Source organism: Amblyomma maculatum, chromosome 2 (assembly GCF_055883805.1).
Source record: "Amblyomma maculatum isolate TAMU_Amacu chromosome 2, ASM5588380v1, whole genome shotgun sequence".
NCBI lineage: Eukaryota > Metazoa > Arthropoda > Arachnida > Ixodida > Ixodidae > Amblyomma > Amblyomma maculatum.
In genome coordinates this window covers 225,572,860-225,590,899 of record NC_139345.1, presented here as the reverse complement: position 1 = coordinate 225,590,899, position 18,040 = coordinate 225,572,860, and the positions used below count along the sequence as shown (strand labels likewise).

Sequence of the window (18,040 nt, the reverse complement as noted above, 5' to 3'; positions counted from 1 at the left end):
CTATCTACACCTTCTCTGGGCCCAGCTTCACGAAAGCTTCGCCGTCAAGCTCGTCATTTTTCCATCCGCGACAGCATGCTTTACCTCCGAAATTACCTTTCCGACGGACGCAAGTGGCTTCTTGTCATTCCTCGGCACCTCCGTTCGGAAATATGCGCCGCTTTTCACGCCGATCCTCAGTGTGCCCACGCTGGAGTGTTGAAAACTTACACTTGTCTTCGCCTCCACTATTACTGGCAGGGTATGTACCGCTTCCTGCGTCATTACGTTCGCGCATGCCAGTAATGCCAACGCCGCAAAAACTCTCCACACCACTCCACCGTTCCGATGCAGTCTTTGCCCTGCCCCAGCCGGCCATTCGATCGTGTGGGTATTGATCTTTACGGGCCACTACCAGTCACTCCAGCTGGTAACTGTTGGGTCATCGTGGCTGTTGACCACCTTACCCGCTACAAAGAAACATCTTTACCTTCTGCGTCGGCGCCAGACGCGTCTTTCGTCCTGCACCATCTCGTTCTGTGCCACGGTTCACCTAAAGGGACCGTGGCCGTGTTTTTCTTTCCAAGACGATTGAAGCCCTTGAGCAGTGCCGCATTGTCCACCGTTCTACCTCGGCCTACCATCCGCAGACAAATGGCATGACCGTAACGTTTTAACCGCACCTTGAGTGACATGCTGGCCATGTATGTCGCGTCCGACCACTCAAACTGGGACCGGCTTCTCCCATTCGTCACGTACGCTTATAATACTGCTATACAAAGCACGACCAGCTTCTCCCCTTTTTTCCTTCTATATGGCCGTGAACCCACCTCAACTATGGACACGATACTTCCTTATCGCCCTGACACCTCTGAAGCGACCACAGTCTCTCAAGCGGCAGCATACGCAGAAGAATGTCGCCAGTTGGCCCGATCATTTACAACCCAGAACCAAGGTCACCAGCAGTTCCTTCGCACACCGTTTTGTCCAGCTCCTTCATACAGCACAGACTCCCTCGTGTGGCTTCGGGTTCCTGCCACCCCCCTTCGGCCTCTCTACCAAACTTGCTTCCAAATACCATGGTTCATATCGGGTTATTTGCCAGACGTCATGGTGAACTACGTTATAGAATCGCTTGTACCGACACCGGATATGCGTCGCCGCGGGCGTGAAACAGTGCACATTGACCGCCTCAAGCCCTGTTACGACTCGCCTGTTGTGTCGACGCCATGAGCAGGCAGGATGCCTCCTTTTTCTTCCGGGGATGATTGTAGTGTCACACCAACGCTCGCTGACTGTTGACGTTGACAAAGACGACGAGCGTATATCGAAAGGCATGTGCTACAAAGAAGAAGACGCAAGAGACGACGCGCTAGTTAAACGGTCGACCGCACCACCGACCTGAGCTTGAACGTACCCTTACACTGCATCTTTCGGATTGTAATTTTACGTGTAATCTTTAATTGCCGCACTTTAGTTGGCATGGGCTTGTGAAGTATAAAACGGCTTTATTCATCTACTGGGCTGTGGCTACAGGTGACCAGTATTATAGTGCCTAGAATATACTGGCTAGTGTGACTAGCGCGAGCTTCCCTATGGACGAGGATGGCACAGTTTGCAATGAAAGCCAATTGATAGCGACAGAGGGCGCTGCTTGCTGGGAGGGTACCACCGGAGCAGACGATGCGGTTTTCTCGCTTTAGAAGACAGCAATCTGTTGGTGTTGTGCGTGTGTGTTAAACCTGCTTCTGTGCGTCTTTTGCTTTCACCAAGGTGCAGCGGTTTATTTCCGGTGTAGGTTCTTGCACATGCAAGTCATTCCTCACTGCTAGCTGCTCGGCGACGATTGCATCGGTTCTTTTTTGCGTTTTGTGCACACGTTCTGTGCCCGCCTGTATCCCTTCTTTTTTACTGTGTCGCCGATGGTGAAGCGAGTTCCTGAATGTTGTTTCTCCTGTGCCTCTCATTAAACTGCACAGAAACATGCAGCGTAGGTGCACAAAGAAGGGGCTTTGTTGGCAAACGGGGCTACCGCTAGAACAAGGAGCGTATTTTCATGTTTACCGCGTCATCAGATGCTACGTACGAATTATGCAGAATGGGAACGAAACATCGATAGAAATGACGGAAGGTAAACATCAACTGCTTCAATTTGCGAGAAACATTTTTAGAGCATGCAGTTATATTCACAAAAGTGGAAACTTCGTCGATAACGGTGCTTCATCACTTGAGTGTGTAGAGCAAACGGAGGAAAGACAAGAAAATGTACACAATCAGGCGTTACACACAGCACCTGTGTTGTGTACCTTTTCTGTGTCCCTCTTCTGTTTTGCGCTACACATTCATGTCATGGATGCAGTTATATATTGAGCGCATGTTTCACCATATACAAGCGGCATTACCAACGAGCTTCCCCACGATGAACTGGCTGCGTCTCGTGCCTATGAATTGGAGAAAAAAAATAACCTTCGTCAGCCTTTTCAAAAGAGCGAAGCCAGGTGTGCAATCGCAGGCCGCGATGCACCTTAAATCATGCCGAATGCTCCTCGTTTGTGCTCTGCTGCTCATGCAATTCTGCTACTATGTCTGTCTTTGTTATTACATATACATAAAATGAGTGTTGCGCGACTGTTCAAATATACAATATATAAATAAAATTGTTTACTTGTCAGCTAGTGTACAGTGCACAGAAAGAACCCATATATGCATGCGAATATAACTGAAGTATTTCACTTTGTTCCAAAATTACAAGTATATTTAATACCAATGAAAGCACATGCTTTAATTGTTGTTAGAATAAAAATTACGTGTTTCCCTTTGTGAGCACTGCATGTCTGAGACTAAGTTGCGCTAACTACACGGAAGCCTTCGCAAGCGAGAAGCGTTAAATATGTGCGCTGCTTCCAGTCCAAGACTCAAAACACAACCTGAAACTTGTCGTCAGCAGCTTAACTTATAGCTGGGAGTCTGTTGCGACTAAATGAAAGCTGAAATGCAGTGCGAGCAGTATTCTTGCCGAAGATGTGAGAGTGCGGCAGGCTGCTGGCAACGCGGCTGATATCCACCCAGCCCGCCGGCATTCATCGCTCGCGGTGCAACCCGAGAGGCCACGGTCGGCACACTAGCCAATATATTCTAGGCACTATACCAGTATGGCACCCACTCTCTGTGTCTGGGCGAGCACCCTCCGACATAGTTTTTTCCTATCACATGGTTTATGCTCCTGTAAAAGTGCAGTGAATGTGTTATTTCTTGCAGGATGAACCGAGGTGGCTACCCGGCACATGTGGCCACACCACCTCCTGTTCCGCCTCCTATGGGTGGAATGCCATCAGCCGCAGTGCCCCCTGGCAAGTGATTTTCTCGTATCTCATTCACTGTCTTTTCAAAAGTGCAGAATAAGAAAAGCCTAATTAAAACTGATCATTTTTTTTTTTTGTTTTCAGTTGATTTAAATATTCAAAGTAACAAAATGCTCTGCATAACTACTTACAACATCGTTGAAGTAGCCTCCGCCTGTGATGGCTTGGCCTATTTTTGAACCTGAGTTAGGACACCGAGATTTATGCCAGTTATCTTAGCTGAACGTAACCAGGCTTATAAAAAGTGACGCAAACCTAGTGGAACCAACAGATGGCTATGGAGAGTTGCATGGTCTAGCCTGCAATGTTTTTTTTTTTTCTCGCTCTCTGAAATATATGTTGTCAGGCAGAGCTGAAGAGAGGAAAAGGAAGTGGGAAAAAGAGGAGGAAGTTCGCCATCTCTGTTAACACACCACGCTAAGGTGAACTCACTCTTGTAAATAAACCTTAATAGTGTAGTGGCAGGTGCTGGGTCGATCACCATGGATCATTCTCTACCTCGTTGGAGTTGGACTCGCTGGACTCTTACCTTTGCCTTGAACATGCTCCAGGAAGGCTACGCACAGCAGCCAGGTGCAGTGACGCCTGCTTGGTAGCACTACCGCGGACCTTTTCTTGATAGGCTGCTGAGGATGTGGATGAGTAGCTTGCCATTTATCAGCGGGTGAGCAAGTACAATCGCTGGAATGCTCAGTAACGCTGACCAATACTTTCTTCGACGCCACAGCACTGACATGGCTTGAGAATCATGAAGTGTCCTTATCGAGCTGGGACCACTTTGAAGAGGAGATCCACAATTGTTTTGGGGACACCGCGGCAAAACAGAAATGCACTGAGCAGACCACTCCAGTGAGCGCAAGTGCCTGGGGAAATGTGCACAACGTACACCCGTGAGCAAAGTGGTTGAATAACACCAACTGCCTGGCTGGTTGTGATCCATTTTTCCGGACTTTTCCTCTTTTTTTCTGATTGTGTGTGCGCTGCTTGCTCCACGTGAACAGTAACGATTGCATTTTTTCTTGGAAAATTGCTTGGACAAGATGGCAAGTATATCAAGGAGGGTACCTCAGAAATTACTGCTTCTCTGTGGGAAAAATGTGGCGGGCAGTTTTCTCGCAGCGACTGTAATTGAAGAGGTCCTGAAAGTGGTGAATCTCCACATGAGGGCATCGCAGAGGATGTAATCACTATTCTGCCACGGCCATCATCAAGCACTGTCGCACTTTTGAAGCTCCGGAGCGACTATAGTTGCCGAAAAGGTTGAGCCTTAGCTAATGATTCCCAAGTACATATTGATTGCACTTTCTCAAGTTTACCTTTATCAGCTATGGTAGCATATTTCAGTATTGAGCTACTTATGTTGTGTAAAGATATGCATGTTTATGTTTATTTGTAAAGCACTCATGCTCTGGTCCCAAGTGCTTTTCAGAAGAGAGACTTTGCTGCCGTGGCCTCTAGTTGAGCCAGCAGGACCAAATTATTTCTGTGCAGGCGGTGGTGGGATGGTGCCATCTCCAGGACCCCCTGGTGGCATGCGGCCACCCCCCGACCGCTCAGCACCCCCCCGGCCATATCCAGGCTATCAGGTAAGCGAATATAAAGTGCCTTATATTAGGGCGTCGGGGACATTTTGCATTGCAAGTGCCGACTCGTTTGGGCTGCAGTAACTCTTCTGATTCTGGAACACAGGATTTTCACTAGCACTCTGGAAAAGCGGCAGCCAACGCAAAACAGCAAGAAAAGAAAATGGCGCACCGATTACGGCAGCCAATGAGAGGCGCGGAACGGCGCGCTTTGCCGCGTGAGAGCTAATCAGAGACCATAAACTGCCTTTGGAAAGCCGGCACCCGCAGCCAGTCCGCTTGAGCGAAGCCATTTTGAGGTAGCAGCTGCATTCAATTTAGCCATGGTTCTCTGCACCGCCGGAACCTGTTCACGATGCGCTGCACCAAAGCGCTCGATTCACAGCGCTGCTTGCACCACCAACCGCGATTGATTTTGGTGCAGTCATGGTGCCGCTCTGGTGCAAAGAACCGTGGCACCCTCCGAGGAGGAGGTGCAGAAATGTGCACATGTTGACGGCGCTAGCAGACGATGCGCACTGCCGGTGAGATGCGTGTAAATATTGATGGTCCACTTGGGGACTTTTTTTTTTTTCCCCGTCATCTCCAGATCCGGCGTCATTCTCCGTGAAAATGGGGAGTTCCTTTAAGGTCTCTTATGACAGCCTGAATATCCCTCCAAGTTCAAAGCTAAAATATCTAGCAACAGTGCTTCAGTTGTATAGGATTAATTGCGGTCTGTCCGGACCAGTCGGCAACAGGTTCCTCGTCCTCACTGTCGGAGGACTCCAGAAATTTTTTAAAAATGACTACGATGTTGTCATCCATGCCCTCGTGAGGCAAGAAAATAGATGCACTGCGAGAATTTGCAGCTCGTGGCGCACAAGAACTGGTGAACACACGACAAGGCTTGATTGAAAAATGTCGCACCAGTTCAGGTGTAGCGCTGCTCACGTGCTACACCTGAACCACAAAACTGGAACTGCACCTGACTGGCGCCAGTGGAACTTTCTCAGAATTGGTGCTGAGAACCAGTTGTGAATCAAACGAACCTAGCACATATTGCGCACACAGAAAACAACTTCAAACCAGTCCCAAGATGGCGGCGATCGGCCGGCTTCAACTCCCGCGGTGTGCGTGGGAATTTCGAGCAAATTTCCTCTTTTCGGGGGGCATTTCATGGTTGCTGTGACGTTTTGAAAGCTGATTTTATCGCATTTCCTGACCGAATTCAGGGTTATAACAGGGGTGTGAAACTCCCTATACCTCCCTGCGGCCACGAATTACAGACGCTAGCACCAAACTCCCCATTATAGCGGAAGGGGGAGCGTAAAAAATGGACTTAACGGGGAGGCCATATAGCGAACCGGTCCAAAAAAAAACGGTGTGCTGAAGGGGGTGTCGGTAGGTTGCTTCAAGCAGCGCGGGTCGCGTGCTCGCGTCCACCCGCGCTCGGGAGAATGCTCTGCCCGTGGAATTTCTACCGCATCATCGTTCTGCCGCGGCGCGACCGGCTCGCGGCAGGAACAGTGTGATGGAAAGAAAAACCACAAGCATAGTGCTCTTGAGGGCGCAGGTGCTCGCTAGCAAGCGTACCCGGCCGCAGCAAGAAATAGCACAGAGAACAGCAGATATTGTTTCCCTTTTTTATTAACTGCACGTGAAACAGAAAATGAAAAGATGCGACGAGGTATCCCTCACACACACACACTCTCTCTCTCACACACACACACACTTACTTTACATAGCCAACAGTTTACAGTAGTGTTCTGTGTTCTGCGCGAACATTGTAATCTTGCATGCTTGCTTTATCACTACAAAAGAACCCATTTTGCCGGCACTGCTTCTGTCAGCATGTGTACAGTTGACATGAAATTAAATAAATGATGCACATATTCATTCTACGCATTACATACCATCAAAGCAATGTAGAAACATGGAGCAAATACCTGCGTTCTAGTTACCTAGTGGTTGGTATTTGATGTAAGTAATCACATGTAACTGTGCTATACATAACCAAAATGCATGATTAAAAATTTACACTACCCTTTCTGGAAGAACCGTCTTCTTCGAAACGCACTTACGTCTCTCCACAGAACATGAAGGTAACAAGTTAACAACACGAACCACAGCGGATATCACCGAGTGTAATGGCCAGCACAATCAGCAGACGAGACGGGTCTATGGAACTGGAGCTTCACGCAGACAAGTCTCTCGTCTCACGAAGGGGCGAAGAGCCAGCAGGAGTGAGATGCACACGGTAAAAGAATTGCAACGAAAAATCGTGACTTTGGCCGATAAGCCAACACGCAGAGAATTCACAGCGCTAGGCTATGCAGACGGCCGACGCAGACGACGGTTCTAATTCAGAACGATCGGAGTCGTAACGGTTGCAGCAGTTCACGCGAGGACGAAGCAAGCCACGCAGCGGAGTCGGCGGCGCCGTCAGTGTGAGGGGAAAATTTAGGCGCGAGGGAGAAGTCCTCCTCCCAGCTTTTTCTTTCCTCCTTTCGCCCCCGCTTGGGAGAATTAGACGGGATGGAAGTGCCGCTGACTTTCCGCTGCCTGGTTATAATTTGAGTGCGGGTGCTCGAAAGAATAAACATTCCGAAAATAAGTTTTTCTCACAATCTATTTTTTATCATTTTCGACTCTTCGAAGACTCGCGTCTTCCATTTATTAACTCTACGGTTGTTATCTTTAAGAATTTTCACTACTGCAAGTCTTCAACTAATTTTATTTTCCAGGTGATTGCGCATTTATCAACAATCTGAAAGTTTGCAACTTTCCTTTAATGGCAGCGGGTGTCGCCACTATTACCATATTTACAGGATTGTAAGTCGTCTCGAATGCAAGTCGACCCTCCCCAAACCGGAAAGTCCGAAAAAAACAAAAACATACTAGCGTTACAAAACGAAAATTTATTGCATTGTCTAGTAGCGAACTACTCATCCTCACTGCTGTAATTGTCCTCACTGGATGTGCTGTTGTCATCATCGCTGCTGTGGTCCCACAGCATATAGTCTTCATGTGAAATTCCACATTTTGCAAGTGACCGCATCACGACATCGCTTGGTACAGCCGCCCATGCCGAAAGCACCCACCCACACACGACCACCAGGGAGACTCTTTTGATGCGCCCAGTTGACGCAAGTTTGCGGCCTTCCACTGCCAGCCACTCATTATATTCACTGCGTAGCAAATCCTTGAAGGGCTTGTTCACGCCGACGTCTAGGGGTTGCAGCTGCCCCGTCAAACCGCCGGGAATCACAAGCATGCTTGTGTGCTCCTTCTGCAGCTCTGCTTTCACCTTGTCGGTAAGATGGCCTTTAAAGGAATCAAGCACAAGAAGGTTGGGGATGTGACTTCTAAGTGATGCCCCCGACCTCAGAAGCCACACCAGACCATTCCACCACCATGTCGTCGGTCATGTAACCTTTCTCGTTCACGCGCACGACATCTTTCGGGAACGCTTCTGATGGCATTGTCTTTCTTTTAAAGACGATGTATGGACGAGCTTCATGCCATGCGCCAAACAAGACAACATGACTGTGAACCGCAGCTTCTCATTTCCTGTTGTGAGGAGTTTCACCTGGCGGGCTGCCTTCGTGTTCACTGTCGTGTTGTTCGTCATATCAAAGTATACGGGGGTTTGATCAGCATTGCCGATCTGGCTGAGCAAGTACTGTCGCAAGTCTCGAAGTTTGAGAAAGTGCCTATGGAAAGCAAGAACTTTCTCTTTGTATGCGGCAGGCAGCTTCTGGCACATGCTTGTACGCCGACAAAGAGAAAAGCCTGCTCTCTTCATGAATTTAGATACCCATGCCCTGCTGGCTTTGAAGTCTGTACGATGTATGGACGAGCTTCGTGCCACGCGCCAAACAAGACAACATGACGGTGAACCGCAGCTTCTCATTTCCTGTTGTGAGGAGTTTCACTTGGCGGGCTCCCTTCGTGTTTACTGTCGTGTTGTTCGTCATATCAAAGTATACGGGGGTTTGATCAGCATTGCCGATCTAGCTGAGCAAGTACTGTCGCATGTCTCGAAGTTTGAGAAAGTGCCTATGGAAAGCTGGAACTTTCTCGGCTTCTGGCACATGCTTGTACGCCGACAAAGAGAAAAGCCTGCCCTCTTCATGAATTTAGATGCCCATGCCCTGCTGGCTTTGATGGAATCTCTGCTTCCGCAGCGAATACACGGGCTTGTGTGACCATTTCACATGTCACTGGAAGGGACCGATCCCGTATCTCAGTAACATAAACTGCAAGCTTGGTCTCCAGCTCTAGAAAACGTCTAGACTTCGGCCCGCGGAAACCTCTTCGCTTAGCATCGCAGCTGAAAATCTTGCCTTGCTGCCGTTGCCACTCCTGCACCACTCGTTCAGATACGTCAAATTTTCGGCCGGCCGCGCAGTTGTTAGTCTCTTCTGCATAAATAATCACCACCCTCTTGAAAGCTGCCGTGAAAGAGCGCCGCATGCTCACTATCTTCCACCCAAGCTCACTTACTGCCATCCCGCCAAGCTCACTGGCCATCCAATATCTTGTATCCATGCTTATTCACTGGATATTCACAACTGGCATCCAGCCAGATTTATCGGCTACCCAATATTTCCAATTCAATTTTGCCCACTGATATTGCATTATTGGCATCTAGCCAGAGCAATTGCCAATCTGGCTCATTATAGTGCTGCATGTTTCAATAATCAGTACCACGGCTAGTTGCTTATGGCTAATAAGCAACTACAAAGCCATCCCCTACCTATGCAATGCAGGTATTTTTCATGCGGCTTTTTATTTAAATAAAGCATGCTGAGAATATCTATGCACAGAAAATAACACAGCTGAAAAGTTCATTGTATGGTGATTTATTAGGTGTGCATGTGGTACAGAGCGTGGAAAAATTTAGGCAGAACTCTTAGACTTCAGTGCTCCTCCTGTTTTTGCGTCCTTTGGCAAGGTGTTCTTAGATCCCAGGTTGGAGGAAGGCGCTGAGTTCATCGCAGCTTCTTTTGTGGTCGGTTGTAGGACAGCAGCTCCCAGCAGCCTTTAAAGATATGGACTTGAGCAGCGTGCATAACAATTTATTTCCTTTCGCAGATGGCACCTGGAAATAAAAGCAACATTCATAAATCCCATTAAGGCAGAAAACTTTTGGAAAGTGGAAGTACAGCTAGACCGTGGAGTAAAAATGCAAAATAAAGCACCACCTGTCGGCCTTCAGGCAACTTTCTTGTCTGGTTTGGTCAGGTTGAAATAAGCTGCATGCTCGGTGAGGCTGGCCATATTAACTTGGTTACATTGGTTGCGACATCTGGCAGTGCACGGCTTCCCATGTGGATGTGTTGTTGACGCTGGAAACAAAACAAAATGATATTTGCCGTTATCTATTCGTTAAACGGTAGTCCACTTAAACCGGGTTAAGTGGAGAAATATGGGAGAGGCCTTTGCCCTGCAGTGGGTATAATCAGGCTGCTGTTGCTGATGATGATGATGAAACGGTAGTCAATGCTTGCCCCCTTCTACTTGTAGTGCCTTTGTGATCGAACGCCTGTAGAGGAAAGACGTCGTCATAACTGCATGCTTCAAATCAATAGCTTTCCTTTGAATAGTTTTTGTTAGGATAGATTGCAGCAAGAACTAAAAAAAAAACTACAAATGAAAAAAGACGCAAAAAATGACAGTCGCACTACAACTGCGGCTGCTAAAATTAGTGCACACCACATCATTACTGCAACCAGAACGTTTTAAAAGTTGTCAAAGCTGCAGCCAAAACAACGTATTACACAGATGCTTGAGGGTTTGTATGATACACTCAAATTGAAAAAGTAAAAAAATCCGTAGCTTAGCATCACGTTTGTTGTGGGAACAAGTATGTATATGTGCCAAAGTATAAGAACTATGGTAGCAACTGTAAATAAGAATCCCCTTTCCAGAATTTTTTTTTCATAGAGTTCTTTGCGCGGACAGTAGAAGCACCTGCACGTAGAAGATAAAGTGTCATGTATCAGGCAAGTCCCTTTTCTCTGCTCGATACACAATCTACAATTGTGGATAAGTGCATTTTTAAACGAAAAGATTTTTTTTATTATTTCCCCAAATAATCAAATTTAGCAGTAAGAATAAGTGCGTTGGCAGGTCTTCTTTCCGGACGCTTTTAGTTTTCTACAATTGATAGTAAAACTGCACCTGTTGGCTATTTTATGACACTTATACTACTCAGGATTAGCGCAGGAGAAAGATCAAACACGTGAATAAGCTAAGCGTCGTTTAGACCATTCCGATAGCGCATTCATAACGGCAAATTACATCATCATCATCATCAGCCTGACTATACCCACTGCAGGGCGAAGGCCTCCCATATTTCTCCACTTAATCCGGTTCTGTGCTAGCTGCATCCACTCAACCCCTGCGAACTTCTTAATCTCATCCGCCCACCTAACTTTCTGCTGCCCCCTGCTACGCTTTCCTTCCCTTAGAATCCAGTTCGTTTCTGCCCACCTAACTTTCTGCCGCCCCCTGCTACGCTTTCCTTCCCTTGGAATCCAGTTCGTTACCCTAGGCGACCATCGGTTATCCTCTCTTCGCGCTACATGTCCTGCCCATGTCAATTTCTTCTTCTTAATTTACGCTAGAATGTCGGTAACTTGAGTTATTTCTCTGACCCCCTCTGCACACTTCCTATCTCTTAATGTTACCCCTACCATTTTTCGTTCCATAGCCCTCCGAGTTGTCCTCAACTTAAGTAGAACCCTCTTGGTTAGCCTCCACGTTTCAGCCCCATAGGTGAGTACAGGTAAGATGCAACTGTTGTATACTTTCCTCTTGAGCGATACCGGTAAGCTGCTAGACATAATCTGCGAGTGCTTGCCAAATGCGCTCCATCCCAATCTTATTCTTCTTGTTATTTCCTTTTCATGGTCCGGATCTGCGGTTACTACCTGTCCTAAGTAGCCGTATTCGCCTACTACTTCCAGTATTTCGCTACCTAATGTAAACTGCTGTTCCTTCCCGAGGCTGTTGAACATTAGCTTAGTCTTCTGCATATTGATTTTCAAGCCTACCTTTCTGCTGTTCCTGTCTAGGTCATCAATCATTATTTGCAGTTGATCCACCGAGTTGCTTAGCAAGGCAATGTCATCAGCAAATCGCAGATTACTGAGGTATTCTCTGTATCGAGTGGAATAGACGACACGTCGTGCGTCACTTGCCGGGACAAACTGCGCCCCAGCGTTTGTTCTGCACTGGTTTTGTACAAGATATGACTAGGCGGGTAACGCCGTTATCACAAGGGGGGGCGTATCTTGCCATGAACACAGACCGCGCTATGTGCTGGGCTGATTGCGATACAGATTACGATACATTCTCCATCTACCCTTATCTCCCATCTAACTGCTCCCATTCCAAGTCTCTGAATACTTCCTCTAAGCAAGCTGTGAATAGTACTGGGGAGATTGTGTCTCCTTGCCTAACACCTTTCTTTATGGGAATTTTGTTACTTTCTTTATGCAGAACTATGGCTGAATATATATATATATATATATATATATATATATATATGTATATATTGTTACGAAGCGGCAAGCCGATGAAGACAGGAGACCATGACCGATGACGATGGTAGATGACGTTTAATGAATGTTCGCGGGCCTAGAGCGAGCGCTCCTGCCCGCGCCACTGCCCGCTTCTTCTTCCTTGTCGTCCGTAACATGACCCGGGGCCACCGAGCGATCGTCCCGATCGTAGACGAGGAAGTTTAGCGATGTTAATGATTTTATGGCATGATGATGGGCGTGTCTGGATGCTTGAAGAAGAAGAGGAAGAAGGAAGAATAGAACGGCTTGCCGGTACGATGTCTGATGCGTGGGTGATCCGCCTCCCTTGGAGCTGTCAACCATCCGTCACCAGAGTCCATGGGACCGATGGCTCGAGGTCACGTCGGGCAGCTTGTGCGGGGGTTGCGGGTTCGTGTCCATCGGTTCCTTCGGGTCATTCGGGTCTTTCAGGTCCTTCGTCTCGGTTCTGATTGGTACGTCTGTTTTCCTTGTCTTCAGGTCCGGGCTGGGGGCTGGGCGGTGGTAGTTGTTCAGGTCTGGGCTTGAAGGGCTGGGGCGAAGCTGCTCGGCGATGTCCCTGGGCCCTCGGTGATGGTCCCGGCTTGAAGATGGCATCGATGCTCCAAGGCGAGGATGGGGATGCCGTACGCCGCACCTCCAACCAAATGTTACGAAGCGGCAAGCCGATGAAGACAGGAGACAGAACATGACGATGGTAGATGACGTTTAATGAATGTTCGCGGGCCTAGAGCGAGCGCTCCTGCCCGCGCCACTGCCCGCTTCTTCTTCCTTGTCGTCCGTAACAATATATATTATTCCAGCACTTTTCATTTCATTTTCATTTAATTTTATTACCCTAATGGCCCAAGTGGGCATTACATAGGGGGGGAGAAGTCATAAAAACATTGTTAAAACGTTACATAGTGTCATCACCTGTAAACAAGAAAAAATGAGAAAAAAGTGATATACAGAACTAACAAACAATTACAAACAATATTACATACATAGATTAATGGCAACACGAGCACAAATCAGAGAAAAAAGATGAACGAGCATAAAAACTTCAAACAGGCGCAGTTCTCAGTTTATTAAGCATTTTCGACTAAGCAGGGAACATCGTTTCCAAGGCTTCTCTAAATTTTCATGGTTCGTGAGGCAAACAATATTTTTATTTAGATCGTTCCATTCACTAGTTGAAAGATGAAGAAATGAAAACTGTAACAAATTTGTTCGCGCAAAAGAAGTTTCCACTTTGTGATCATGGTCGCGGCAAAGAAAGATTTGAGTGGCCAGTTTTATTTTCTTGGTGCTGTAATTTGAAGTGTTATAGTAAAGTTTGTGGAAAAATGCTAGGCGATTAATTTTTCGCCTAATCTCTAAAAGCCGGAGACCTAACTCTCGCTTAATTAAAGAAATGCTAGAATACGAGGAATAATTGCATGCAATAAAACGCGCAGCTTTGTTTTGCAGAGATCCAAGTTTAGCTATTAGGTATGATTGATGAGGATTCCAGATAATCGAGGCCTATTCGAGTTTCGGCCGTATGATAGTGTTCTAAACAAGAAGTTTAGTGTCTTTGTTGCAATGACATAATGACCGTCGCATGAAACCCAGGGTTTTGTAAGAGTTCCCTAATATGTAGTAAATGTGCGTTGGCTGACAGGTATACTCCTAAGTACCTGTGATTGGGTGTGTATCGTATATGTGTAGTAAATTGCTTGATTACGTGTTGTGAAATGAATAAGTTTAGTTTTTTTAATATTAGAAGTCATCTGCCATTCAGAGCACCATTTTGTTAGGCGTTGTAGGTCATTTTCTAGCTGTAAACATACGGCTCGTCTACCCCCTGATTTCGCAGTGCCTGCATCACCGCCGAGGTTTCAACTGAGTCAAATGCTTTTTCTGTAATCAATGAATGCTATGTATAAGGGCAGGTTATATTCCCAGCATTTTTCTATCACCTGATTGATGGCATGGATATGATCGATAGTAGAGTAGTACCGTTTCCGAAAACCTGCTTGATACTTTGCTTGATTGCAGTCTAAGGTTGTCCTAATTCTATTAGCGATTACTTTAGTAAATACCTTATACGTAACAGACAGTAAGCTGATTGGTCTGTAATTTTTAAGCTCCTTAGAGTCCCCTTTCTTATGAATGAGGATAATGTTTGCATTCTTCCATGGTTCCAGTACCGTCGATGACACCAGGCACTGCGTAAACAGGGTGGCCAGTTTTTCTAACACGCCCCCCCCGTCCTTCAGCAAATTGTAGTTATTTGATCCTCTCCAGCTGATTTCCTTTTCATAGTTTCTAATGCTTTCTTGACCTCGTCCTTTGTCACTGGTGGAACGTCTGACTGTTTTTCCCTACCGCCAATCTCATTACGGTCCTGACTACTTTGGCTACTGTAGAGATCTGTATAGAACTCCTCGGCTACTTTGACTATCTTCTCCATATTCGTGATGACGTTGCCTGCCTGGTCCCTTATCGCATACATCTGGTTTTTGCCTATGCCAAATTTCATCTTTACCGCTTTAAGGCTTCCCCCGTTCTTTACAGCATGCTCAATTGTTTCCATGTTATACTTCCTTATATCGGCCACCTTGCGCTTATTGATTAGCTTTGATATCTCGGCCAATTCGATCTGGTCTGTTGGATTGGAAGCTTTCATACTCTGGCGTTTCTTAATCAAACCTTTCGTCTCCTTAGACAGCTTAGCGGTATCCTCTCTAACTATCCTAATGCCTACTTCTACCGCGCACTCAGTAATGATATTTCTGAAATTATTGTTCATTGCTTCTAGGGTAATGTCGCCATCCTATTCTGTAGCGAGATCCTGAACTCTTCTGCCCTCCCCTCACCGCTAATTTGTTGATGGGTTTCTTTCTTACTAATCTGTTGCGTTCCTTCTTCAGATTTAGGCTAATTCGGGACGTCACCATCCTGTGGTCACTTCATCGCACTTTCCCGATTACCTCTACATCTTGCATAACGGCGGGGGTTGAACACTATATGAAGTCAATTTCATTTTTAGTCTCCCCGTTAGGACTTTTCCATGTCCATTTCCGGTTCTTCCGTTTGCTGAAGAAGGTATTCATTATTCGTAAGTTATTGTGCTCTGCAAACTCAACTAGTAACTCCCCCCTGCTATTCCTAGATCCAATGCTATAGTCACCTACTGCCTGGTTTCCTGCCTGCTTTTTCCCTACCTTGGCATTGAAGTCGCCCATTAGTACAGTATACTGCGTCTTTACTTTTCTCATTGCCGATTCTACATCTTCGTAGAAGCTTTCAACTGCCTCGTCATATAACATGTAGTTATGATGACCAGGCAGTTGAAAGCTTCTACGAAGATGTAGAAGATCTGCAGAACTGAATTGGCAGTAAAGAAAAAATAGAAAGATAGCAAGGGTCAACATTGAAACTATATCTATGATTTTGGGACAAGGTATAGTCCTCAGAAAGAAGCGCGGTATAATCACCTTCTAGCTCGCGGAAGCCGTGCTTCTGAAAGCGGCAGAATATTTCGCAAAGGAAACCTAATTCTCAGTTGTGTTAAATTCTTCGAGAGTGGTGTTTTCTAAAAATGTCCCAAAACTGCTGAAGTAACACACTCGCATTACTTTTAATATATATGAATTGCCATTAGCTGCCTGGTTGACACGATGGGATAGAATTATTTAGATCTCTGGAGTGAAATGCCTTCGGTGCGGTGATTATATGGTAGGATAATAAGGCAATGAATGCCTGAAGAATAGTTTCTGAACAGTGCTTAGGAGAACGCTGTCAAACGCTGTAGTCAAATGCATCATTATGAGCCATATATTGCAGCTTTCGAAGAAAAATGACTTCCATAAAGAGCATCGTTATTATGCAATTTCAATTTTGTTACCATATATGCTGGCGACACATGAGTGCGCATTCATTGCACTGTAGGTAATTGTTTTAATTTTTTTTTTTCTTTTGCCTTGCCCCATGTAGTGCTGTTAATTTTTTTTTATTATCTTCTACATGCACAGAACTTTTTGGCAGTGTGCAATTTACGTCGCATTAGAATACGAACCATTCCAGGACAGTTCAGATTTCTTTTCTTGTCAAGTGAATTAGCTAGACATAGCGTAGAATATATGTTGCTTGTATTTTTTCTTTGAGCTGAAATATTTTATGCGCTGCGCACCGATGGTCAAAGTCGTTCAGTCTATCGTCTGTTGCTGAAGTCCGCACAGCAGAGCGCAAAAAAGTACAGGAATAAGATGCAAATTTGTGTTTAGTAGATATTAGAACTCGAAGGCCTTGAAAGCAGCCCAACATATCTGTCTATAAGAACAGCTAGTGCTGAGGCGTAGTATAGTCGGTGCTGATGCTGAATACCGGAAACAGCTAGCGTAATGGCGAATCATGCAGTGCGTGTTTGATTGGCTAGCACGATCGATTTCTCTCACCTCTGCTATTGCTTGAACATGTTGGGTTTCTTTCCATCACGTAAAAAAAAGCAGAAATAATGATGCTACGCGTGCGTGTTTCGAATCATGGACAAACGTTTACAGGATGTGGATTCACCGAATATATTCCGTTTCGGCGTTTACTATCCAAACGTAGCCACTGGTGTTCGTTCAAGCGATACACACATTCTGTTGCGTTCTTTGCATTTGAGTACCTTGCGTTTCTTGACTGCACAGGAGTTTTTTTGCGGACACGCATCTATTAAACTTTTGCTTTTCAGATGTGTGCTCCAGCGTGTGCGTATGCTTATGCACTCGTATGCGTATATATAGACCCATGGAACGAAATCCCGTGCACGAGAGTTATGTGCGAGAGGTGTTCAGGACCTGTGCATGGATATATCTGTGCATCGAATCTGTGCACTGATGTGTTATTCACTTTCAATCATCCTGATTTGACGAGTTCCGAAAGACAAATCATCTCCACCTGGAATCGAACTCCGCGCTTCAACCAACTGCGCTAAACCCTGGATCGCAAAACTAGCACCATACGTAATTCTCCTTGTCTACCGTGATGATAGCGACGAGAATGACGCTGCAATTAGTGATAATGACAATGATGACAGTATCAGTGGTAATGACGCTGCGTTTAATTGATAACGATAATGATATGTGATGCATCATATGCAGCAGCATTAATCTCGCCTTTGCAAATTTCTGCAGTGTAGATTCCACGTGCTGTCAGAATTTTTTCAACACTTGGCTAAAGTTTGGAACAATAGCTGTGTTAGCTACGTCCATGCTAGTGATCGACATCCGGCCCTCTAGTCTGTAGGAATTGTCTCTGAAGATATTATATGCAGAATTTTACATCAATAATCATGCCTAAAATCGTAAATAAAAGAGAGATCTCTACCAAAATTGTCGAATATAATCGCAGGCCGTCCACAACAATTAGTGAATCGCGGAAAATGTATTCAGAAAAATATATTCTACATTTCCCGTGATGGGCGCTTCTGTGCGTTTTGTGTGGTCAGCTCAGTCAAACAACTTTAGGACAATCTGTACATTAATCGAAATAAACATTATATATATATATATATATATGGTGGCCCAACTTACGCGCGGCATATGAATAT

At 45.9% G+C, this 18,040-nt stretch overlaps 1 protein-coding gene across 2 annotated transcripts in view; it reads left to right on the top strand.

Annotated features, from left to right (window-relative positions):
* Bap60 (Brahma-associated protein 60) overlaps positions 1-18,040 on the top strand; it is a 149,910-nt gene that overhangs the window by 12,958 nt on the left and 118,912 nt on the right. For both annotated transcript variants that reach the window (XM_084595830.1, XM_084595829.1), the window contains exons 2-3: positions 3,238-3,329; positions 4,833-4,927. In XM_084595830.1, coding sequence (XP_084451956.1) covers positions 3,239-3,329; positions 4,833-4,927 — 186 coding nt within the window. In that variant the 5' untranslated portion in view covers position 3,238. The remainder of the gene's footprint in view (positions 1-3,237; positions 3,330-4,832; positions 4,928-18,040) is intronic.